This window comes from Rana temporaria, chromosome 5 (assembly GCF_905171775.1).
Source record: "Rana temporaria chromosome 5, aRanTem1.1, whole genome shotgun sequence".
Lineage (NCBI taxonomy): Eukaryota > Metazoa > Chordata > Amphibia > Anura > Ranidae > Rana > Rana temporaria.
In genome coordinates, this window is record NC_053493.1 from 45,516,096 (window position 1) to 45,542,871 (window position 26,776).

The 26,776-nt window shown below is 43.5% G+C and overlaps 1 protein-coding gene across 1 annotated transcript in view; it reads left to right on the forward strand.

Moving 5' to 3' along the window:
- The window catches only part of PLXDC2 (plexin domain containing 2), a 696,254-nt gene that overhangs the window by 470,735 nt on the left and 198,743 nt on the right, over nt 1–26,776 (forward strand). The window contains exons 5-6 of the mRNA XM_040352492.1: nt 4,435–4,557; nt 24,528–24,646. Of these exons, the coding sequence (XP_040208426.1) occupies nt 4,435–4,557; nt 24,528–24,646 (242 nt within the window). The remainder of the gene's footprint in view (nt 1–4,434; nt 4,558–24,527; nt 24,647–26,776) is intronic.

Genomic DNA, 26,776 nt, shown 5'->3' on the forward strand with positions numbered 1-26,776 from the left:
TGTGTCTTTTCTCCGCTCTCCCCTATGGGGGGGATCAGATGAACATGGGCCGTGTGTCTGTGTTCATCCGATCCGATCCGCAAACGGAAGGAAAAATAGGGTTTTCTTATGTCTGCAGAATCGGATCATTGCGGAGACGGGTAAGATCGGATGTCAGCGGATGTTCATCCGATGACATCCGCGATCTTATAGGGACCAATGTATGTACCTTTTTTATCTGCAAACGGATGGATGAAAAAGGGACATACATTGGTCCCCATAAGATCGTGGATGTCACTGGATGAACATCCGCTGACACCCGATCTCACCCGCCTCCGCAATGATCCAATTCTGCAGACGGAAGAAAACCCTATTTTTCCCTTCCATCTGCGGATCGGATCGGATGAACACAGACACACGGTCCGTGTTCAACCGATCCCCCCATAGGGCAGAGCGGAGAAAAGACAGGGCGGTCCCTGCACAGTGTGTGGGGACCGCCCTGTCATCCGCCGGCTCAGCAGGGATCAACGGAGCGATCCCCGCTGAGCAAGCGGAGGTTCACGAGGTGGATCATTACTGATCCGCCCCGTGTGAAAGAGGCATTAGGGAAATCCACTCAGTGTATACATTTCAGTGATATATATATATATATATATATATATATATATATATATATATATATATATATATATATATATATATATATATATATATATATGTATATATATAGAATAAACTCAGTTAGCCTATTTTCACACTGACAGAGGGAATGAAAGCTTGCGAGTTCAGCTAAACTCGCACAATTTCATACCTGCATGTTAGTGTGAGTTTGGCAGCAATTTCAGAGACATCTGTGCAGGTTGCGACGCAGTGCCGAATCGCAAAAAGTGCTCTGGTCTTTGACCAGCAATATGGTCCGGGGGTTAAGTGGTTAATGAATTTAAAAAAACGAAACAGTAAAGTGTGCCCAATTTTTTTGGTATAATGTGAAAGATGATGTTACACCGCGAGAATCATGATCTTTATTCTAAGCAAAAAAAATGTGATTCTTATTTTAGCCAAAATCGTGCAGCTCTAGTGCTAATAGCTATGCATGCTGGAAGAAAGAAAGGGTACCAGATCATCTCATGGGATCGTAGTGCTGGGTGAATGTAGTACCCAGCACTGGGAGAGGGGATACCGACTCACCCCAGTTGGGGTGGTGCCCTTTACCTTAGATCCTGAACTAGGAAAGCATATGAGGAAAGAATGTAGTGGGAAAGAACCCAAATAGTTCTACAGGATAAACGGATTGGGCAATCTGCAGTCTTCTCCCAACAGTTAAAAATATCTTTATTGGTATCAGAAGTACATATAAATGTAAGTGAGCTGACTACATACAGCACAAATAAAATAACATTAAAAGACAATGCGGCCAGGTGTACTCAGACACACCCAGGGCAAGGGCACTAGATGGATGAAAAGCCCGCTCAAGTTATGGCTGTGTCCAATGCATGTGAGCTGACAGATCTAGGATGGTGGGGACGAGCCAGAGACAGGAAGCATACAACGGTGTCAGCTCAGTGAAGGGCAATACACCCGTGTTCCCGGTCTCTATTCATTCTATTTCCCAGAATCAATCAGTATCTCTTTTGGATCTTTTGGATCACAAATGTGCTAATACCTAAGTATGCTGGCCTGGCAATTTTCCAAATCTTGGAAGGTATAAAACATGCTCTCAAATTTCAATATTTTACAGCCACACCTGGCGGCAAAGATGGTAGAGACTTAGGAAGACCATACATGGTTCAAATCTTGGCCGGTTCGGCAGGAACTGGCTGAGATTCGAACCGTGTATGGGCAGGCTGAATGTACCAGGTTGATAGATTGACCAATCAACTTGGGTACAACCAGCATGCCAGATTTTACCTGTGATTATTGTTAGCGGCTGCTATAGCTGCTAGCAATAATCACTATCTTCTCCCAGTGGGGATCGCTTCTTCCGACCTCCACTGCCATCCCCCGCCCCACAGCCTGGAGAAGACAATGGCCCGGCAGGAGGAATTCCCGCATTAACATTGTCTGTGTTGGGGGAATCAAGCAAATTTCATTCCTGCAACCCATGGTTGCAGGAAAGAAATTTGCTCCGTGTATGGCTGGCCTTAGTTTAACTTTGATCCGAGCTACTGTTAGCATTGGCCAAAGTAAATTCACCATTGTGATATATGGAGAACTTAGATTGGTGATAACAATAGCCTGGCTGAAAAGTCAAGCTCCTTCTCTCACAATTGTGACAAGGAACAGGTCTGTGTCCCAAAGGAGAACAAAAGATATAATGTGATGGAATTCACTAAAATTCTTATTTTGTGTTATGATTAGAACCACTGAAATGTTGTTTTTCTTTTTATAGTCTTATATTGTTTTTATTTCTTTATCTATAGAAGATATAATACATATGCATGTTTGAAAATATATACTACATGGCCCAGATCCACGAAGAAGTTACGTTGGCGTATCTATTGATACGCCGCATAACTTCTAGGATGCTCCGGCGTATCTTTGTTTTGTATCCACAAAACAAGATACGCCTGAAGCTGGGCTAGATTCGTCTTAGTACGCCGTCGGATCTAAGGTGCATATTTACGCTGGCCGCTAGGTGGCGCTTCCGTTGATTTTCGCTTAGAGTATGCAAATTAGCTAGATACGCCAATCCACAAACGTACGTCCGCCCGACGCATTTTTTGACGTTGTTTACGTAAGGCTTTTTTCGGCGTAACGTTACCCCTGCTCTATGAGGCGTACGCAATGTTAAGTATGGACATCGGGCCAGTGTTGAATTTTCCGTCGTTTGCGTAAAACTTTCGTGAATAGGGCTTTGCGTAAATTAAGTTCACGTCGAAAGCATTGACTATTTGCGCGTGATTTCGAGCATGCACACTGGGATAACCGCCGTTCAAAAAAAAACTTCATTTACGTGGGGTCAAGTTGCATTAACATAAAACACGCCCATATCTTATCCATTTGAATTGCGCGCCCTTACGCCGACACAGTTACACTAGGCCGCTCTAACTTACGGCGCAAATTCTTTGTGGATACGGAAAATACGCTGTAAGTTACGGCAACGTAGTGTATCTGAGATACGCTATGCCGGGCTTAGAGATGCGCCGAGGTACGTGGATCTGGCCCCAAGTGTTTATTCTCCTTAAAAGAGGTTATGTCAGATATAATGTTTTAAAGTTACAACTTGAAATGGAAGAAAAAAGACTATTATCAAGAACAGATGTGTTCAAACCCCTCCAAAACAGCTCCTCCCATGACTCCCTCCATCGAGTAAAATAAATATGGCGATTGTGGAAGGAAAGAATGTGCCATGAGGGCTCCATGCCATATATGGACTGTTTGTGCTAATTGAAGACTTTGAAACATGTGCAGAATGCCAAGAACAGACGTCACAGGGGCGTGTAATAAGGGACTGAACTATATGAACTGACCAATCTGTATGCTTATGTTTGTGATGTCATGTTGTTAGTAAAAGGAGCCGCACAGGCTCCACCCAGTCTCTTAGCACGGGAAACGAAGCAGGAACATTGTCATTTTCTTGCTCTCAAAATTTGACTCAGTAGGCAGAACAGGCTTCCCTGATTTGAGTCAGGGCCTTCAATCTTTATCAATAAACAAAACGTGCTGGAAATTAACCACGACCCCACAAAACCCCTCCCCCTACACGCACCCTCCAAATCACTTAAAATAGTGGGTGTGGTCAGTAAGATTTTAAGAAGGGGCATTAAATACCAGGATTGCATTCCACACAGAGTGCAGAGCTCTCACTTGTAAACACAGAAACCAGACTTCTGTGTTTACAAGTGATTGTGGTGAGCAGGCACCAAAGGGTCTAAGCCAGAGGTGGTGGAACTGAGTTCCACCAAGTTCCCCCTGAAAAAAAAGCCCCGAATATAAAACTCCAATTGGGGAACAAACCCTGCAAACCCAAAGAGGAGTCGTCTGTTTAGGCAGAAGCTGTGTATTTAAATTGTCAGCTACATTTCTCATGACAATCTGCTTCATAGCCATGAACGACTCAGGGGATATTTTATATTTCTGAGAAGGTAATTGAAGCAGCATAAAATGAAATACAAAAATGCGAATGCGTTGGAATTAATGCAAAGGAAACCAGTTAGCAAACACAGCATAAAAGTAGAGAACGAGTCCTGCAATATGTTGGAACATATGCTTTTTGAGCAATCTCTGGTCTTCTGAGCAGATGTGATTCCCATTGCTTTGCGGTACTCAGACCTCTGTAATTCTACCAAACACATATAAAGTATCCTTAATTGGCAAATTTGTGGCATATTATAGATCACGCCAGCGATAAGTAAGCTCCTGCAAAGAACACACAAAGCTTGTGTTAGCATTTTCAATTCCCTGCTGTTGAAGTGGATAAAGGAAAAGTGTTCTAATTTGTGTGTCTTTCCTCAGGTTTTATCTATACGGGGGAAGTTGTGCATCGGATGCTCACAGCAACTCAATATATTGCTCCCTTGATGGCGAATTTTGATCCAAGCGTGTCCCGGAATTCTACGGTCAGATACTTTGACAACGGTATGTAATGCTGTGTTTTGTGAATTCAGTGCTGAACCTTGTGTGCTGGCTTTTATATTTATAGGCCACTAAGCCCAACCTTAAGCTGGCCATACACTAGTACAGTGTTTCTCAACCTTTTTTCAGTAAATTTTCGTTTAAAATTTTGAACAATTTCAAGGCAGTCTTGAGGCTCCCCATTCTAAAATGTAAAGACGATTCTGATAGTTTTGGATAATGCAGCAACATCAATACACATAGGACACCCAACGCGATGCCCCATACACACGACCATACACACGACCCGTTTTCCCATCTAAAATACTGCGATGAGAGCTTTTTGTTGGGAATCCTGACTCTGTGTATGCTCCATCTGACTTTTTCCCACAGGAAAACTGCTGGGAAAGAAAAGAGAGCAGGATCTCTTTTTTTCATCAGGGAAAAATCCTAGCGGGAGAACCGTTCGTCTGTATGCTTTTCTGACGGAAAAAAAAAACACGAATGCTCGGAAACAATTTGACGCATGCTTGGAAGCATAGAACTTCATTTTGTTGGCTTGTCGTAGTCTTTTACGTCACCATGTTCTTGGCAGTCAAAAATTCACTGGACTTTTGTGTGACCGTGTGTATGCAAGGCAGGCTTGAAAGGATTCCGTCAGGAAAACCATCTTTTTTTTTCCCGCTCATGTGTACGTAGCATTAGAGGTGATTTATTCTTCCAAAGCAAATACACTTTTGCACACTGATACCAGTGTTTCTCCCTCAGTTTTTTCTCCATCACTTAGCTAATGACCCAAAGCTGTTGGAGAGAGGCAAGGGAGGGTCAAACAAGGATGATATGCAGGCAAGTATTGCCTTCTGAGTTTATGTGAAATCTCCATTAATAGCTGTAAAATATTCTAATTATGAATATATTTCAGTTTGCTTTGTATCTATGTAACATAGCGTCTCAGAAGTCTGTAAACGTGTAACACAAGTGACATCCTCCTTATCAACTGATGATGTCATTGGTTGTTAGGAGGTTGGCAGCTTGAAGGTTGTAATGATGTACAATGAAAAAGGCAGGTTTCATCCACCCACTGGCTTGTATACAATTTGGCATTCCCGAAGAAACCACAAGGCACCCTGGTTGAAAAAGGCTGCACTAGTAGAATATTTTCTAAAAATTCATTTGGTCAAATTGGTTGTTAATTTTTAACCACAGTGATAAGAAAACTCAAAGGACCAGTTCAACCTACAAAGAAAAAAGAAAACACACAAACAAATGGAAAACCTCCATATACAGAAACCTAAACCCACAGTTGATCCAGAGGAAGGCAAAAAAAACAATAAAGCATTGGCCAATTTGCTCCATTTGGGGGGAAAATAAATTCCTTCCTAAACCCAGAAAAGACAATCGGATATTCCCTAGATCAACTTTGCCTATAAATATTAGTATCCAAATGAACAAACACATTTCTAACAGTGAATGTGTTTTTTGTTCAGGGAATTCCATTTAAAGGATAAGTTCACTTTAAAAAATAAATAAATAAAAAAATAAATACAAATTTTATTTGCAGGTAAAAATTTTTTTTTTTTTTTTTTTTTTGGAGCCTGTAAAGCATTGCACCAGAGATCAGCAGATCCCTAGTGTAATGCAGGTCTCCTGCAGATCTGTCCCTTAGGCCCCGTACACACGGACGGACAGTCCGCTGAAAACGGTGGTGTACACACCATCAGACAGAAATCCGCGCGTAAACAATACGCGGGGACGTGGCCGCGGCGACGTGGGCGGCCTTGAAGTTCAAAGCTTCCACGCATGCGTCAACTCGGTACGGCGCATGCGAGGGATGGCGGCCGATCGGACATGTCCGGTGAGTCTGTACAGACGATCGAACACGTCCGACGGAGAGGTTTCCAGCGGACAGATTTCTTAGCATGCTAGGAAATTTTAGTCTGCTGGAAAAAGTCCGCTCGGCCGGGAATCCGGTCCGGTCGGCTGTACACACGACCGGATCTGTCCGCTGAAACTGTCCGTCGGACAAATATCAGCGGACAGATCCGGTCATGTGTACGGGGCCTTACAGCTCTTATGGGCAAGCAGATACACTGACAGGAAAAATCAACCAACTCCAACGGTGCCCCACAGTTCATTGAGAACTACAAGCCAACGGCCGCAAAGGATGTTGGGGCTTGTAGTTCATTTACACCCAGAATTGTGTGAATGATTGATGCAGCCGTGTGGGCGGAGCCCTGCACGGCCATGCTGATTTCAAAAAGTGACAGCTGGTACAGGGAACTCCTCCCCATACTGCTGTCACGGGGGGATCGATTAGCTGCTGCAGCATTGGGAACATGTTACGTGTTCCACCCTATAAATGGGTAGAACATGTAACATTATCCCAAAGGTGAATGCATCCTTTAACCACTTCCCGACCACCGCATGTAGATATACGTCGGCAGAATGGCACGGACAGGCACATCAACGTACCTGTACGTGCCTGATTAGATGTGGGTCAGGGGTCCGATCGGGACCCCCCCCTGCTACATGCGGCTGTCGGATTCCCTCGGGGAGCGATCCGGGACGACGGCGCGGCTATTCGTTTATAGCCGCGCGATCGCTCCCCGGAGCTGAAGAACGGGGAGAGCCGTATGTAAACACGGCTTCCCCGTGCTTCACTATGGCGCTGCATTGATCGAGTCATCCCTTTTATAGGGAGACTCGATCGATGACGTCAGTCCTACAGCCACACACCCCTACAGTTGTAAACACACACTAGGTGAACACTAAATCCTACAGCGCCCCCTGTGGTTAACTCCCAAACTGCAACTGTCATTTTCACAATAAACAATGCAATTTAAATGCATTTTTTGCTGTGAAAATGACAATGGTCCCAAAAATGTGTCAAAATTGTCCGAAGTGTCCGCCATAATGTCGCAGTCACGAAAAAAAAACGCTGATCGCCGCCATTAGTAGTAAAAAAAATTTTTTTTATAAAAATGCAATAAAACTATCCCCTATTTTGTACCAATCGATAAATGCTTATTGCGATTTTTTTTTTACCAAAAATAGGTAGAAGAATACGTATCGGCCTAAACTGAGAAAAATTTTTTTTTGATATATATATGTTTTTGGGGGATATTTATTATAGCAAAAAGTAAAAAATATTGCACTTTTTTCAAAATTGTCGCTCTATTTTTGTTTATAGCGCAAAAAATAAAAACTGCAGAGGTGATCAAATACCACCAAAAGAAAGCTCTATTTGTGGGGAAAAAAGGACGCCAATTTTGTTTGGGAGCCACGTCGCACGACCGCGCAATTGTCTGTTAAAGCGACGCAGCGCCGAATTGTAAAAACCCCTTGGGTCATGTAGCAGCATATTGGTCCGGTCCTTAAGTGGTTAATACAAAACCAAATGTTAAAAGCAAATGAAATTTTGAAGTACTTAAAAACAACATTCCTCAAGTCATAAACTGTACTTGGAATTTCATACGAATCATCCTATAAAAGTTTATTCAAAAATCTACTAGTGTACAGTATGGCCAGCTTTAAGATGTCTTACTTAGAAAGTCACAATTGTAATCTGAGATATTTAACCACTTGCCTACTGTGCACATACACCCCCTTCCTGCCCAGACGAAATTTTAGCTTCCGGCACTGCGTCGCTTTAACTGACAATTGCGCGGTCGTGTGACGTGGCTCCCACACAAAATAAACATCCTTTTTTCCCACAAATAGAGCTTTCTTTTGGTGGTATTTGATCGCCTGTGCAGTTTTTATTTTTTGGGCTATAAACAAAAAAAAGAGCGTAAATTTTGAAAAAAAACCCACAATATTTTTTACTTTTTGCTATAATAAATATGCCATTTTTTTTTTAAAAAAAATAACAATTTTATCTCAGTTTATTTTTTAATAGGAATGGCGGCGAACTGTGTTTTTTTTCAGGACTACGACATTATAGTGGACACATCGGACACTTTTGACACATTTTTGGGACCATTCACATTTATACAGTGAACAGTGCTATAAATATGCATTGATTACTGTATAAATGTGACTGGCAGGGAAGGGGTTAACCACTAGGGGGCAGGGAAGGAGTTAAATGTGTAGCCTAGTGAGTGTTCTAACTGTAGGGGGAAGGGGGTGACTAATCTGTGTCCCTATGTACAAGAGACACAGCATCGGTCTTGTATCATATGACGTCCTGTCAGAACAATAGAGTCTTCCGTCCGCCGTTATTTGACGGTGTGCGGTTGACAAGCGGTTAAAGATGGAATAAGTAAATGCATACTTCCAACTTTCTGAGATTGGAATGAGGGACACCTATTAGCAAAAGTATGTAGGCATAGGACACACCCCCTGCCACCCCCTGCCACGCACAGAAGAATTGTACAGAAAAATGATTGGTTAAACCCACAAGTGCTTTTTTACCGCTACTATTCCTTTATATTGGCTTTTGGACATTTAGAAATGCAGCAATTTAGAAAATGGATGAATGGTTTAGCACTTTAAAACACTTTTTGATAGATAAGTAGTGCATTTTATATACAACTATATAGATTAGATCAAAATAAAATTTTGTCCAAATTGGGCCCAGTTAGCCATTTTCCCTCCCCGGTGTCATGTGACTCGTTAGTGTTACAAGGTCTCAGTTGTTCATGGGGATCAGGTGTGTTAAATTTGGTGTTATCGCTCTCTTTCTCTTATACTGATCACTGGAAGTTTAACATGGCACCTCATGGCAAGAACTCTTAGGATCTGAAAAAAAAGAATTGTTGCTCTACATAACGATGGCCTAGGCTATAAGAAGATTGCCAAGACCCTGAAACTTGAGTTGCAGTACAGTTTCAAGACCATACCGATGTATGCCAATACCATACCGCGGTTTAACAGGACAGGTGCCACTATGAACACGCCTTGCTATGGTCAATCATAAAAGTTGAGTGCACAAGCTCAGTATCATATCCGGAGTTTGCCTTTGGGAAATAGACATATGAGTGCTGCCAGCATTGCTGCAGAGGTTGAAGGGGTGGGGGGTCAGCCTGTCAGTGCTCAGACCATAAGCCACACACTGCATTAAATTGGTCTGCATGGCTGTTGTCCCAGAAGGAAGCCTCTTCTAAAGATGATGCACAAGAAAGCCTGCAAACAGTTTGCTGAAGACAAGCAGACTAAGGACATTGATTACTGGAATCATGCCCTGTGGTCTGATGAGACCAAGATAACCTTATTTGGTTCAGATGGTGTCAAGCATGTAAGGTGGCAACCAGTTGAGAAGTACAAAGACAAGTGCGTCTTTCCTACAGTCAAGCATGGTGGTGGGAGTGTCATGGTCTGGCTGCATGAGTGCTGCCGGTACTGGGGCGCTACAGTTCATTGAGGGAACCATGAATGCCAACATGTACTGTGACATACTGAAGCAGAGCATGATCCCCTCCCTTGGGAGACTGGGCCGCAGGGCAGTATTCCAACATGATAATGACCCCAAACACACCTCCAGGCTCCAAGATGACTACTGTCTTACTAAAGAAGCTGAGGGTAAAGGTGATGGATTGGCCAAGCATGTCTCCAGACCTAAAATCTATTGAGCATCTGTGGGACATCCTCAAATGGAAGGTGGAGGAGCACAAGATCTCTAACATCCACCCGCTTTGTGATGTCGTCATGGAGAAGAAGGAGAGGACTCCAGTGGCAACCTGTGAAGCTCTGGTGGAGGAGCACAAGATCTCTAACATCCACCCGCTTTGTGATGTCGTCATGGAGAAGAAGGAGAGGACTCCAGTGGCAACCTGTGAAGCTCTGGTGAACTCCATGCCCAAGAGGGTTAAGGCAGTGCTGGAAAATAATGGTGACCACACAAAATATTGACACTTTGGGCCCAATTTGGATATTTTACTTAGGGGTGTACTCACTTTTGTTGCCAGCGGTTTAGACATTAATGGCTGTGTGTTGAGTTATTTTGAGGGGACAGCAAATTTACACTGTTATACAAGCTGTACACTCACTACTTTACATTGAAGAAAAGTGTAATTTCATTCAGTGTTTATATATATAAGTTTTGGTTTTAGAAATCCTTCTAAAAAATTGTTGGTTCTTTCATTCTATATAGCACACAGAGTATTCCACGAGTAATATTATCAAGCAAAGGAAACACTATTAAGGTAAATCGTCATTCAGTGCTGAACAACACATTGCTTTGGCTGTGAGGCAAAAGAGACATTGAGATAGAATCACCATTATAACCTAAATAATAAGCAAAAGCGAACCATTGCTTCTGGTGCTTTAAACAAAAGACAAAAACACATTGTTCTGGAAGCAATTGTAACAAAGAATGTTATACTAATAGCTTACTTAATGAAGTCTATAGATAATAGCTCTGTGTATTGGCTAACGACTCACAAAATCTCTTTCTAACACACTAAAGGGAAAAGAAACCCTTCCCTTAGACAGGTAATGGCCGGTAAGGGGATTATTAAAACACTGTTTGCAAATGTTTTACTTTTTTTGTCCTTATCAGAATATTTTCTTCCAAATGCAAACTCATATTCAAAAGAGGAACTTCCAGACATGCACATGCTTCCAGGTGTCAGGTTAAAGAATGTTACCCCAACACTTCATATTCTTGATGTGTGCCTGCTGTACCATGTATGACTTGTATCCTGTTCTCTTTGTATTACTTCCTTTGTGTGAAGTCCCTGGTGTTCCTGTCCGTTCCTCTGCTTTCCTATTAAAAACTGAACACACTAGGCATGAGAGCGCAGCCTGGTCAGTTCTCTAGCTGTGCTGAGAACTCAGGCTGCTCTCCTCCAATGATTAGACCTGTACTTATTTTTATCTTTATTTATTTTCCATCAATATTTTATTAATCAAATAACCATTGCAATATAACGAATAAACACATCACTCATTGACTTAAAACCACCAACAGTCCTCAACCCAGCCACTACGACTCAGTCTGGATTTAACGCTTTCTTAACTAACCCCTATTTTTTATTCACAAAACCAAAAGGGGGTACCACATAATAATTAGGCCGCGACAAAGGAGGGGGGAGGGAGTTCACAGGTAAGGGTTTACCTGATAATCTGGTCACCACAGCTTGCTCAACCTGCCTTAAATAAGTTTCCCACCTTCCAGAACGTTCCCTTGCACCATGTGACCTAAATCCTGTCCTTTATTGGTCCCTAGCTTACCTCACCTATAACCCTTACCTTACAGGTGTGAGAGGGAGATAAGCCCGCCCCCCCTGGGCCTGGACACATACCCACTATTCCCCAGGTGTGTGAGATGAAAGGGGGGGACCTAGAAACTTCCCCTCTGCAACCATTCCCATGGGCTCGGGGGGCTTAAAACAGCTCCCTTCGCTTTCATTCTAGCCTCTTCACCGCCAAACAGACTTATTTTATCACTCTCATTAACAACTTATCATCCCGTCCCCATCAACTCTTCTCTACCTTTCTCTACCAACGCTTTACTTTGCCCTCCTCTGCCTCCACCCACTAACTCACTCACTGCACAGGAGATCAGCAATAACTTCAAACAGAAGATTGATACCATTCGTGAGGAGATCTCTGCTGTTCAGATACCATCCACGTCTTACACTTCATGCACACAGGTACAATTATTACTTCCCCATTCAACCCCACCACTATAGAAGAGGCTGCTAAACTACTTACTAAAGTCCAGCTAACCATCTGCCCTCTGGATCCTGTTCCCTCACAAATGCTACGTTCACACTTTGGCTCTATTCTACACTCTCTAACCCACACTGTCAATCTCTCCCTCTCTTCTGGCATCTTTCCCAACTCTCTAAAACATGCACTAGTCAGCCCATATATAAAAAGCCCTCACTGGACCCAACCAATCTTAACAATCTACGCCCCATCTTTTTGCTCCCTTTTTTATCCAAACTCCTTAAACGTCTAGTCTACAACCGACTGACCGACCTTCTTGATCCCCTTCAGTCTGAAAATCGTCCTCAACAATCCACAGAAACTGTTCTCCTAAAACTAACAAACGATCTACTAACGACCAAAACCAATGGACACTATTCTGTACTCCTACTCCTGGACCTTTCTGCTGCCTTTGATACGGTTGACCACCCCCTCCTCCTCAAAAAACTCCACACCTTTGGTCTCCGTGACTGTAGTATTTACTGGTTCTCTTCCTACTTATGCAACCGCACCTTTAGCGTTACTTACAATTCTAATTCCTCCTCTCCTCTTCCTTTCCCTGTTGAGATCAACCAAGATTCTGTTCTTGAACATCTCCTATTTTGAATCTACACCTCCTCCCTGGGTCAGCTGATTGCCTTCCATGGCTTTCAATACCATCTATTGCTCTACCCCTTAGCTCACTCCCTCAGACTTCTCACGTATCACTAATTTACTAACAGACATATCAGCCTGGATGTCACACCACTATCCACTATCAACCTATCCAAAATCAAACTTATAATTTTTCCTCCACCACGTGCCCCTTCCCCTGATCTGTCTGTTAAAATCGATGGCACAACTATAAGCCCATTCCTGCATGCCAAGGTCCTAGGTGTAGCCCTAGACTCTAAACTCTCCTTTAAGTCCCACGTCCAATCACTGTCCAAACCTCCGCAACATCTGCAAAATATGCCTCCTTCTAACAAATCATACAACAAAGCTCCTAATTCACTCCCTGGTCATCTCTCACCTTGACTACTGCAACTCCCTTCTCGCTGGCTTACCTCTCTCTACATAGGCTATCCCCTTTCAATACATCATGAGTGCTGCTGCCAGACTCATCCACCCTACCAATCGCTCTGTGTCTGCTACTCCTCTCTGTCAATCCCTCCACTCACCCACCAAATTATATTCAAAATACTAACAGCAACTTACAAAGCCATCAAAAATTTGGCCCCCAGCTACCTCACTAGCTTAGTTTAAAAAAAACAGCATAATCGCTCTCTCCGTTCCTCTCAAGACCTCATGCTATCTAGTTCCCCCGTCACCCCCTCCCATGCTCGTCTCCAGGACTTTTCCAGAGCCTCTCCAATCCTATGAAACTCCTTACCCCAATTTGTTTGATTTCAGGTTCAGAGAAGCCTGTCCTACCCACACCTAATAATGGTATTTACATTATGTCTACTTCATCCCCCCACAGTTATTACCTTATGTATCACTTGACCCTTCCTCTTAGATTGTAAACTCTAACGAGCAGGGCCCTTTGATTCCTCTTGTATTGAATTGTATTGTAACTGTACTGTCTGCCCTCATGTTGTAAAGAGCAGCGCAAACGGTTGGCACTTTATAAATCCTGTATAATAATAATAATAAATTGTTAGTATAAATATCATATAAAATTACTTTTTTTTAAGCAACAATTAAAATAATCTTGGTCTCTTTCATCCAGTTTTGGTCTGGCCCTTATTTCTGTATTCATATGGTTTCAACTCTTATTGATACCTGAATCAGGGGAATATCTTAACTCAAGGCCCCCAGCTCAGCACATCTTGTTGGTGAGAGAGTGGGTAACCGCTCAAAGAGAACCAGGTAATCTGATTCCTGTGGTCCGAGCCAAGGGTGCAGGCAGTGCAATCAAAATGCAGGTTAGGATGAAGGAAAAAAGCTGGGACAGCCGCACTCCAAAAAAACTCCTCCTTTAATTAAAAATCACAAAATACATGCCACAGCAAAAAACAGCACAACAAAAGAAAAGCTGACGTTTCGCACTATGCCTTAGTGCTTCTTCATAGCTTGAAGCTTATGAAGAAGCACTAAGGCATAGTGCGAAACGTCAGCTTTTCTTTTGTTGTACAGTTTCCTTCATCCATCCCTCAAAGTATGCTGATATCAATGGACAGAGCTGCATGTAGAGCAAGTCTAGAGTCCAGAGGCTGGGACTTTCATTTAATTGAAGTGATTTGGTCAATGTCTAACCTCTGTGGTCCTGGGACCCATTATAGGCAAGGGTGGTCCTTGACTGTATTGAGTCCCAGGATCTCAGAGGCCCCTTTCTGAGTTCAGATGACACTTCCACCCATGCCAACTGCATTGACAGCTGTTTTGATATCTGTTACAAATCTAAGCATACAGTCATTTCACACTTGTCAGTTAGTATGGATACTCAAAGGGGTGCTGTAGATCGGGGGTGACAAAAGCAGCTTGACCAAAGTGGGGACACCAATAGAATTATTTTACGGGGATTTCTAGTTACATCAATGCCAGTATGTCTGATGTTCTGGGGTCATTCCATTGTGATGGGGTTAATTACATGTCATTTAAAATACAAAGATTGCAAATGCATCTGAAAAAAAAATCCAATCCAAAGTGAACCTCGAAGCTCTTGGGTCGATTCCGTAATCCCTTATTATAAATATTATTTTGCATTGTGCTCAGCTTAATAAAGGTCATCTTATTGGTACAGGGATGTGGGGCAAATGCCCCCATGTTTAGTCCCCTCCTGAGTACATGGCCTTTATGTTAACAATTTTTTATGTGAATGAGTTGATTACATGTGCAAGTCTAACTTCTAGACTTGCACATGTAGTCAGATGAAGGAAAATGTCAAGCAAGCTTAATAGCTTAGGCGAGATGGCTCCCACACAGCATGGTTTCCCTCAGTAGACACCAAACAAAACCTCAAAGCATAGAAATAAAGAAAGGGGTATCAGACCAAAACCAAATGGAGTCCAGGTTTATTTTAATTGTTAGTAAAAAAAAGTCATATAAAAACAGCCAGCGTGTTTTTTCTTTCTTTAGTTCTTCTAGTATCAGTTTCAGTAGGTAAATTGGGGAAGGTTATTATTTGTCAGGTTTTTTTTCCCATCTGTGTTCCATTCTTGATATTTCTCTTAACTTCCTGTCCCACAGCTACATCAGCAATTGAATAGAAATCCATCTAAAGTGAAGGAATCCCTGGTTGTCACCACAACTAGTTTCCCCACGGGTAGATTTCTATTCTGTGCTTGTTCTTGTGTCCATTTGGAATTTTCTTTCACCTTCACGTTTAATAATGGTCAAATAGAGCTGTATTTACAACAACGTTTGCAACTTATAACATCCAAGTGAAAAAAATACTGAAACCTCAAACATTAGTCAGAGGAGCAGGTTTCACCATTGGAGCAGTGTTGCCAACTATCATTATTATTATTACTAGCAGACAGTAAAAATCTGGCATATTTCTCCTGCCAGTAAATGCCAGTGACAGGAGGGTTGCGAGTTAAAAATATGGCTGTCACCCTTGGCTCGGAACTGCACATGCACATGCGCAGTTCCAGTCTGGAGCCAGCCGAGACCATTCGAGTGCCTGTTAAAGTGTGTTCGGTTGACGCCAGAGCCTTGTGTGTGGGTCTACGTAACAGGAGCAAGGCAAGCCGGGAGTGGGACTGTCAGTGCTGTTTGGACTGGAGTGGACTGAAGGGACCACCTAGCATGAAGAGATAGTGTCTCTGTGACTCAGGAGGGGACGTGTCGGTGAAGTGTCATCATTATCTGTGTTGCTGTTGGTGTCACTGTAGGAGTCAATTTCATGTGTGTGTGTGTGTCACCCATTCTTGCCCTCCTGAGTCCTGTCCCTGAGCTACTTACTTACTACAGTATATTGAAAATAAAATAAGAAATATGTTTTTTGCTTAAATCACATTGCTAATTGCATATTGTATTTGTTTATAGCTTAAAACTGACATTTGCACTTAAAACTGTAATAGGCAGATTCAGAAAGACTTAGGCTGACGTATCAGTAGATACGCCAGCCTAAGTCTGAATCTGCGCCGACGCAAATTTAAGCGTATTCTGGTAACCAGATACGCCTAAATTAGGCTAAGATACGAGAGGCGTAAGTGTCTTACACCGTCGTATCTTAAAGTGTAATTTTTAGGCTGGCCGCTAGGTGGCGCTTCCATTGAGTTTGGCGTAGAATATGTAAATCACTAGATACGCCTATTCACAAACGTACGCCCGGCCGTCGCAGTACAGATACGCCGTTTACGTAAGGCATTTTCAGGCGTATAGTTATTCCATCAAATAGCTGGACTAGTAATGTTAAGTATGGCCGTCGTTCCCGCGTCGAAATTTGAAAATTTTACATCGTTTGCGTAAGTCGTCCGTGAATAGGGCTGGACGTAATTTACGTCCACGTTGAAACCAATAGGTCCTTGCAGCGTACTTTGCCGCAATGCACACTGGGATATGTACATGGACGGCGCATGCGTCGTTCCTAAAAAACGTCAATCACGTCAGGTCAACCCATATTAACATAAAACACGCCCCCTCAGCCTAATTTGAATTAGGCACGCTTACGCCCGCCGCATTTACGCTACGCCGCCGTAACTTAGCAGGCAAGTACTTTGTGAATACAGTACTTGCCTTGCTAACTTACGGCGGCGTAGTGTAAATACGATACGCTACTCCGCCGCAAGCATGCGCCGCCTACCTGAATCCAGCTATAAATTTGTAACTTTTTAGAAATGCCAGTAAAAATGTGGCTGTAAAATATGAGTGTTGTGTCAGTAAGTTTCAATCTGGCCGGTTGGCAACACCACATTGAAGCACAAATTTTGTTATAAGTTTTTATTTCAACTTTAACTGATGGATTGACATACGTAGAAACAGAAAACAATAAGTGCAGCGCTAAAGTTGATATTGAGTGGAAAAATGTTGCCAAAATCACATATCATTGGAAGTGAGAACAACAGAGGACTGTGAGGAATGTGAATGGGAATTCACTCAGCATGGGGGCAATGCTTGTAATGAGTCCATGTGTGTATAACCTAACAGGTGAATGGAAACACCGACCAGGTGCAATGAACAATGAAAAGTTCAATGAACAAATGGAAACAGTTCATAGGTATGCTTCCCAGTGGAAGGATAAAACACTTCAAACGTAATGCTGGTTCAGATAAAGAAAGTAGCAGTCATGGCTTGTCTGTAACAATCTTCAGAAAATCATAAAGAGGATGGATACTCTTACCAGCTACGGTGGACTTGCATGTTAGTACTAACATCAAGTCGGATACAGCATGGTGGTCACAGCGGACCCTGGGCTCTGTACGGATGGATCTGTGGGATGGTCTCTCCAACTGGAACGATGGAACCGATCTTGTCAGATACCTCTCTCAGGAACAGAAACCCAAATGGACAGGGCTGATGACTCATGGATCAACACAGCATGTGTGGAAAGGAAAAAAAATGCTCCAATGGTGCAGGTCAAAAAAAACCGTGAAGGCTTTATTTGTAAAAAAATTAAACAATAAAATCACGTGAATAGTTATAAAAGGCAGTATGGGGTACTAAGCATGTTACCCGACTAGTTTCGGCTCTAAGCCATCAACAGGGGCATGTATCTGTACCCCCACACTGCTAAATTTATATGTACCAAACAATCCAAAGCTCCTCCCCAGGGAGGGAGGAGACAGGAAGTTAAACAATCATGGTAATGCATGGCATAAGCTGATGCGTATTTTACATATGCAAAACATGTCATACAAGTATACATCATAAAACCATTAAATAAAAATGCACATATGTAGCACAAAAATATAAAAAATGGCTTGCAGAGGGTAAAATTTGACTTATACCAACTATTTGTGTAGCAAACCGTTTATCACAGTATATGTTAAAACATGTCAATGCTGAGTGTCCAACTGGAAGCTGCAATCCGCCGCCAGCCATAACACATCACCCCTTCTGGAAGAAGCACACACTCTCCAGCACCAACATATATAAAAAAACGCACAGAAGCCCAGAACTTGAGCTAACACAATACACAGCTCCTGGAAATCAATCCGGAGCGTGTATCAGTGTACAGGGGACACCCTACATGATTGGAGGACAACGGAGAAGGCTAGGGGGCGGGGGCGGTGACGCGAACCGATAAACATCCAATCGCTGTCATCAGCCACAGCGGCGCCCCCAGGTCAGGTCCGTATACTGAAGACTAATGGAGGGGGAGGGCCCCAAATCGCAACCTATTAACAGAGAGGATCGTCGATGACTGACAAGCATCAGCGATCCGACGTGAGGTGCAGAGAACGGGCGCGGTGACGACGAATCGACAGCACAGCCGCCCACTGAACTACCGCCGACACCACGTGCGCTCGTCATGTGACATAAACACCATCAGTCTAGGGAAATGAACAAAAGCTCCGGACGTACAGCGAATTACGTGATAACGTCATAATCGGAGAGCCAATCAAATGGGTGTATCAACAGCCGAGGGCTAATAGAGACAATTCAGCTCTGGGGGACACTCGAAGGGTAGGATGGCAAAACATTGATGCAAGAAACAAAAAATGGTTTGAAAATAATCTGTGTCAGTAGACATCCAAATAAACACAGTGAGAGTGCCTTGATGGAATCATATTTGATGGTGAAACTTTATATTAGATATTCGGTGCACATCAGAATAGGACATGGATGTCACAACAGCCCAATGAATGGACGCACGTCAAAAATAATTTGTGTCAGTGGGCATCCAAATAAAAACAATGAAAGTGCCTAGATGGACTACATGTTTAATGGTGAAACTTAATATTAGATATTCAGTGCACACCAGAATCAGACATGGACGTCACAAAGGCCCAATGGAGGGACGCATGTCGAAACCGGGGGGCACTGAAATCTGTGGCTTTTGAGATAACCTTTTCAAAAAAAGGAGAAACATGACACTTAGGAGCTCACGCCCGGTTGATGAAACAGTTGACATCCCAGTCAACGTTCATGCCGTGGGGCGTGTAGCTCCTAAGTTCATGTATCCAAAAGGTCTCTAAGCGGGAGACCCCCCTCACACAGGAGTCACCCCGCCAATGAGGCACAAATTTATCGATAACTTGGAAAGAGGTACCCCTAGGATCTTTCGCATGGCATTCCAAGTAGTGTCTGGAGACTGTGTGCTTGGGGCAGCCCTTCCTAATCTTACCCAAATGCTCATTCACTCGAATGGCAAAGTTGCGAATGGTTCGGCCCACGTATTGCAACTTGCAGGGACATGTAATCAGGTACACTATATAGCTAGTGAAACATGTAGTAAAATGCTTCATCTGATACGTGCGGTTGGTTACAGTGGAAACAAAAGTATCCGTCCTCCGTCGGCCCAAAACATTGACAATGCATGGGTTGCACTTCCGACAGGGATGGTAACCTTTAGTTTCTGGAAAAAATACAACTTTTTTTGGTGGATCTATGACATTGGGTGCAATTTCACTTTGTACGGATTTTGCTCCCCTGAAAATTACACCTGCCCTTTCAGGTAAGGAGGGTCCTAGAATCTTGTCACTACGGAGGACCTTCCAGTGTCTATTGAGTATTTTCTTTATGTCATTATGTTGTACAGAAAAATCAGTGAAGAAGGACCATTTAAACCTATCGTCCCTATCTTTCTTGGGTTTGTCCATAAGCAAAGAAGACCTTTCAAGGTTAGAAACAGTGTTAATAGCCTCGTCCAAATCATGAGTTCTGTATCCTTTATCCAAGAATCTCTTTTTTAAAATCTGGCACTGAGAATCAAAATCTTCCCTCCTGGTACAATTTCTCTTCATACGAAGGAATTGACCCTGAGGGACAGATCGCAGCCATTGATGGTAGTGGCAGCTATCGACCGGAATATAGCCATTCCGGTCAGTTGGCTTAAAGTAAGTCTTAAACTCGAAGTGACCATCAATTGCCAAGATCTCTAGATCTAAAAAGTGGATCGAGGTGGAACTGGCTTCGTATGACAAAACGATACCACGATCGTTGTCATTAAGGAAGGACATGAAGGAGTCAAGAGACTCCCTCGTGCCCTTCCAAAGGAGGAGGATGTCGTCGATATAACGCGCCCAGAGAACCAGTTCGGGTCTAGGTCTACGTAGGGTATCGACGACATCCTCCTCCCACTGGGCCATGAAAAGATTGGCGAGGCTGGGGGCATATTTGGCCCCCATCGCCACGCCTTTGACTTGGGAAAAAAACTGCCCCTGAAACCAGAAGTAGTTGTGCTTTGTGGCGAAGTTCAGTAACTCCATAACAAAGTTCCTCTGGATCACAGAAAGGGAAGAGTTACGTGTAAGGAACAGTTCCACCGCGGCCAGGCCCAATTGATGGGAAATACATGTATATAAGGCGGAAACGTCAGCCGTCACCAACAATATTTCACCCTCATAATGGACAGACTCAAGTAATTTAATAGTGTCCTTAGTATCCCTCAGATATGAGGGAACCGATTTTACAAGAGGCTGAAGATAGAAATCTATATACCTGCCGATACGCGATGTCACTGAGTCAATCCCGCTGACGATGGGTCGCCCAGGGGGATTGACAACGTCCTTATGGACCTTCGGCAGGTAATAGATGACCGGAATACGCGGTGCCAAAGGGACTAGGTATTCTGCTTCCTTTTTGTTTAGGATGTTGAGGGCTGAACCTTCTTTAATTAAGGCTGTTAAGGCCTTTTTGTATTTGGAGGTGGGATCTCCAGGGAGGATGATATATGTGGTGTTGTCACCCAGCAATCTATTCATCTCCTGGAGGTACGCTTCTTTGTCCAATATCACCATTCCCCCGCCTTTGTCGGCTGGGCGAATGATGATATTTTTCTTGGCACAGAGGGTCTGTAGACCCGCTTGTATAGTAGGATCTTGATGGATTCTCTTTTTGGGTAGCTTGTCTAAATCGTTCAAAACCAAACTGCGGAACACGTTGACAGAGTGGGCTGTGTTAGCCGCAGGGTTGAATAAAGAGGGATTGGACAAGCCAGAGTGTATGGTCGCTACATTCAAGGTAGAGTTAGAAGTGACAGAGTGTGTGGTCACTGCATGTGAGGTAGAGTTGAATATGACGGGGGGGGGAATGGCTGACGACGTCAAAGTTCCACCCTGTTGGGTGGACATAGATTGGGATAAAAAGTGTCTCTGTATATTCAATTTACGAATAAATTTTTGCACATCGATGAAAGTGGAAAAACCATTGAGCTTCCTGGGAGGAACAAATTTCAGACCCTTGTCAAGGACAGTTTGTTCATCTTCAGAAAGGGTAACTGAACTGAGGTTAAATAGACCTATGCCTCTGAGATTTTTCTTTTTTTGGCGCTGAACACGCCAGCCACCTCTGATACCTCGTTTGGTCTTTGGCTGCGAGGTATGTGATAAGTGGGAGGGTGGAAGCCCTGTGGTCTGGGAAAACCCGGTTCCTCATACCACCCATCATGAGAACCTCTAGGGTGGTCTTCGCCATCCCCATAGTAGTGAGGGTATGGGCGGAAGTCATAATGGGCTTCATATGTCTCTCCCATGCGTGGGGCAGGTGTAATTTTCAGGGGAGCAAAATCCGTACAAAGTGAAATTGCACCCAATGTCATAGATCCACCAAAAAAAGTTGTATTTTTTCCAGAAACTAAAGGTTACCATCCCTGTCGGAAGTGCAACCCATGCATTGTCAATGTTTTGGGCCGACGGAGGACGGATACTTTTGTTTCCACTGTAACCAACCGCACGTATCAGATGAAGCATTTTACTACATGTTTCACTAGCTATATAGTGTACCTGATTACATGTCCCTGCAAGTTGCAATACGTGGGCCGAACCATTCGCAACTTTGCCATTCGAGTGAATGAGCATTTGGGTAAGATTAGGAAGGGCTGCCCCAAGCACACAGTCTCAAGACACTACTTGGAATGCCATGCGAAAGATCCTAGGGGTACCTCTTTCCAAGTTATCGATAAATTTGTGCCTCATTGGCGGGGTGACTCCTGTGTGAGGGGGGTCTCCCGCTTAGAGACCTTTTGGATACATGAACTTAGGAGCTACACGCCCCACGGCATGAACGTTGACTGGGATGTCAACTGTTTCATCAACCGGGCGTGAGCTCCTAAGTGTCATGTTTCTCCTTTTTTTGAAAAGGTTATCTCAAAAGCCACAGATTTCAGTGCCCCCCGGTTTCGACATGCGTCCCTCCATTGGGCCTTTGTGACGTCCATGTCTGATTCTGGTGTGCACTGAATATCTAATATTAAGTTTCACCATTAAACATGTAGTCCATCTAGGCACTTTCATTGTTTTTATTTGGATGCCCACTGACACAAATTATTTTTGACGTGCGTCCATTCATTGGGCTGTTGTGACATCCATGTCCTATTCTGATGTGCACCGAATATCTAATATAAAGTTTCACCATCAAATATGATTCCATCAAGGCACTCTCACTGTGTTTATTTGGATGTCTACTGACACAGATTATTTTCAAACCATTTTTTGTTTCTTGCATCAATGTTTTGCCATCCTACCCTTCGAGTGTCCCCCAGAGCTGAATTGTCTCTATTAGCCCTCGGCTGTTGATACACCCATTTGATTGGCTCTCCGATTATGACGTTATCACGTAATTCGCTGTACGTCCGGAGCTTTTGTTCATTTCCCTAGACTGATGGTGTTTATGTCACATGACGAGCGCACGTGGTGTCGGCGGTAGTTCAGTGGGCGGCCGTGCTGTCGATTCGTCGTCACCGCGCCCTTTCTCTGCACCTCACGTCGGATCGCTGATGCTTGTCAGTCATCGACGATCCTCTCTGTTAATAGGTTGCGATTTGGGGCCCTCCCCCTCCATTAGTCTTCAGTATACGGACCTGACCTGGGGGCGCCGCTGTGGCTGATGACAGCGATTGGATGTTTATCGGTTCGCGTCACCGGCCCCGCCCCCTAGCCTTCTCCGTTGTCCTCCAATCATGTAGGGTGTCCCCTGTACACTGATACACGCTCCGGATTGATTTCCAGGAGCTGTGTATTGTGTTAGCTCAAGTTCTGGGCTTCTGTGCGTTTTTTTATATATGTTGGTGCTGGAGAGTGTGTGCTTCTTCCAGAAGGGGTGATGTGTTATGGCTGGCGGCGGATTGCAGCTTCCAGTTGGACACTCAGCATTGACATGTTTTAACATATACTGTGATAAACGGTTTGCTACACAAATAGTTGGTATAAGTCAAATTTTACCCTCTGCAAGCCATTTTTTATATTTTTGTGCTACATATGTGCATTTTTATTTAATGGTTTTATGATGTATACTTGTATGACATGTTTTGCATATGTAAAATACGCATCAGCTTATGCCATGCATTACCATGATTGTTTAACTTCCTGTCTCCTCCCTCCCTGGGGAGGAGCTTTGGATTGTTTGGTACATATAAATTTAGCAGTGTGGGGGTACAGATACATGCCCCTGTTGATGGCTTAGAGCCGAAACTAGTCGGGTAACATGCTTAGTACCCCATACTGCCTTTTATAACTATTCACGTGATTTTATTGTTTAATTTTTTTACAAATAAAGCCTTCACGGTTTTTTTTGACCTGCACCATTGGAGCATTTTTTTTCCTTTCCACACATGCTGTGTTGATCCATGAGTCATCAGCCCTGTCCATTTGGGTTTCTGTTCCTGAGAGAGGTATCTGACAAGATCGGTTCCATCGTTCCAGTTGGAGAGACCATCCCACAGATCCATCCGTACAGAGCCCAGGGTCCGCTGTGACCACCATGCTGTATCCGACTTGATGTTAGTACTAACATGCAAGTCCACCGTAGCTGGTAAGAGTATCCATCCTCTTTATGATTTTCTGAAGATTGTTACAGACAAGCCATGACTGCTACTTTCTTTATCTGAACCAGCATTACGTTTGAAGTGTTTTATCCTTCCACTGGGAAGCATACCTATGAACTGTTTCCATTTGTTCATTGAACTTTTCATTGTTCATTGCACCTGGTCGGTGTTTCCATTCACCTGTTAGGTTATACACACATGGACTCATTACAAGCATTGCCCCCATGCTGAGTGAATTCACATTCACATTCCTCACAGTCCTCTGTTGTTCTCACTTCCAATGATATGTGATTTTGGCAACATTTTTCCACTCAATATCAACTTTAGCGCTGCACTTATTGTTTTCTGTTTATACTTGACTTTGTTTGTTTGTGTGCTGGCTGCTACATGGTCTAAATTTCTCTAACTAGCGCAATTTTTTTCCCCACATTTTTTTGGATTGACATACGTACCAGGCTTTTTCTTATAGCTTGTTTTTATTTTTCAGGTACTGCACTAGTAGTTCAGTGGGATCACGTTCACTTGCAAGATAACTACAGCCTTGGGAGCTTCACTTTTCAAGCCACCATAATCAACGATGGCCGGATAGTGTTTGGATACAAGGAAGTAAGTAAATGTATTTATCATCAGTGATATACACTCACTAGCCACTTTATTAGGTGCACCTTGCTAGTATCGTGGTGGACCCCCTTTGGCCTTCAGAACTGCCTTAATTCTTCATGGCATAGACTCAGCAAGGTGTTGGAAACGTTCCTCAGAGATTTTGGTCCATATTGACATGATAGCATTACACAGTTGCTGCAGATTTGTCAGCTGCACATCCATGATACGAATCTCCCATTCCACCACATCCCAAAGATGCTTAATTGGATTGATCTGGTAACTGTGGAGGCCGTTGGAGTACAGTGACCTCATTTTCATGTTCAAGAAACCTTCCAGGCTCCCTCCAGCCACTTCTTCTGGGAGCTTTAGTCTCCCAGACTCTTGTAGCTGTCCTGTCTTTCCCAGTCCTTAGGCAAGGAATCCCCCTCACATGGGATGCAGTCTCCAGCAAAAAACACCAGCAACTGCCCTGAGCTACTCTCAGATTGGGTTCATACTAGTGTTGCACTGATACGGATACCGGTATTGCCATAGTATGCTAGTATATATTGCATACTAGCACATTATGGCAGACTTACCTTTTAAACGGGGCCCTCCAACTGTCGCTGTCAACGCTCCCAGCGCTTCCATTTTCACCCAGTCTTCTTCTGGGCTCACACTCTCCAGCTGTTTGGATGGGCGGGAGACAATGTCGTCACCTCTGCAAATGTACATGGGAGTGAGTTGGGAATCACAGCACAGTGCTCTTTGCATTCAGGGCACCATCAATGGTGCTTTGATTGCAGAGCATACTCTGCATGGGCAATGGTATCATTGACTGGAGCGATGTAAATATTTCCTGAACAGCTTACGTTTAGGAGATATTCACTGTACCTACAGGTAAGCCTTATTATAAGCCTAACTGTAGGTGGTTGTAAAGGCAGAAGGTTTTTTTATCTTAATGCATTCTGTTCATTAAGATAAAAAGCCTTCTGTGTGCAACAGCCCCCTTCAGCCTCTCTAATACTTACCTGAGCCCCATCTAGATCCAGCGATGTTGCAGGAGTGTCTCGGCTACCCTGGACTCCCCTATTCTTTGGCTGTGACAACAGCGTGGCGCTATCGGCTCCCGCTGCTGTCAATCAAAGTCAGTCAGCCAATGAGGAGAGAAAGGGGACAGGGCCAGGCTGAGTGTCTAACTGGCCACAGGGAGCTGTGGTTCGGCTCAGGTGCCCCCATAGCAAGCTGCTTGCTGTGGGGGCACTGAACAGGAGGGAGAGACCAGGAGCACCAAAGAAGGATCCCAGAAGAGGAGGATCTGGGCTGCTCTGTGCAAAACCACTGCCCAGAGGAGGTACGTATAACATGTTTGGTATTTTTTTTTTTTTAAAACAGGACTTTACAATCACTTTAAGTGGAAGTTTACTATAGCTCTAAAAGCTATAAAAACAGTCATTATTGTTGCTGGGCCCATTTTTCCATCAGAGCCCAGTGGAACCAGGGTAGTCAACATATCAGATATTAGGTAAAAGAATAATAATGCGCTAATTCAATAAATACAGTGCCTTGAAAAAGTATTCATATCTCTTAAAATTTTCTACATTTTGTCATGTTACATCCAAAAAAGTACATGGATTTTATTGGGATTTTATGTTATAGACCAACAAAATGTGGAACATAATTGTGAAGTGGAGGGAAAATTATAAATGGTTTTCTTTTTTTTTACAAATAAATATCTGAAAAGTGTGGTGTACAGTTGTATTCAGCCCCCTTTCTACTGATACTCCTAACTAAAATCTAGTGGAACTAATTGCCTTCAGAAGTCACCTAAAAAGGAAATATACAGGCTGGGCAAGGAGAGCGTTAATCAGAGAAGCAGCCAAGAGGCCCATGGTAACTCTAGAGGAAATCCACAGGTGGAAGAATCTGTCCACAGGACAACTATTAGTCGTGCACTTCACAAATCTGGCCTTTACGGAGGAGTGGCAAGAAGAAAGCCATTTGAAAGAAGCCATCCTGTTTGCAGTTTGCGAAGCCATGTGGCAGACACAGCAAACATGTGGAAGAAGGTGCTCTGGTCAGATGAGCCTTAAATTTAACTTTTTGGCCTAAAAGTAAAACACTATTAGGTAGATTCAGGTACGGCCGTGCAAT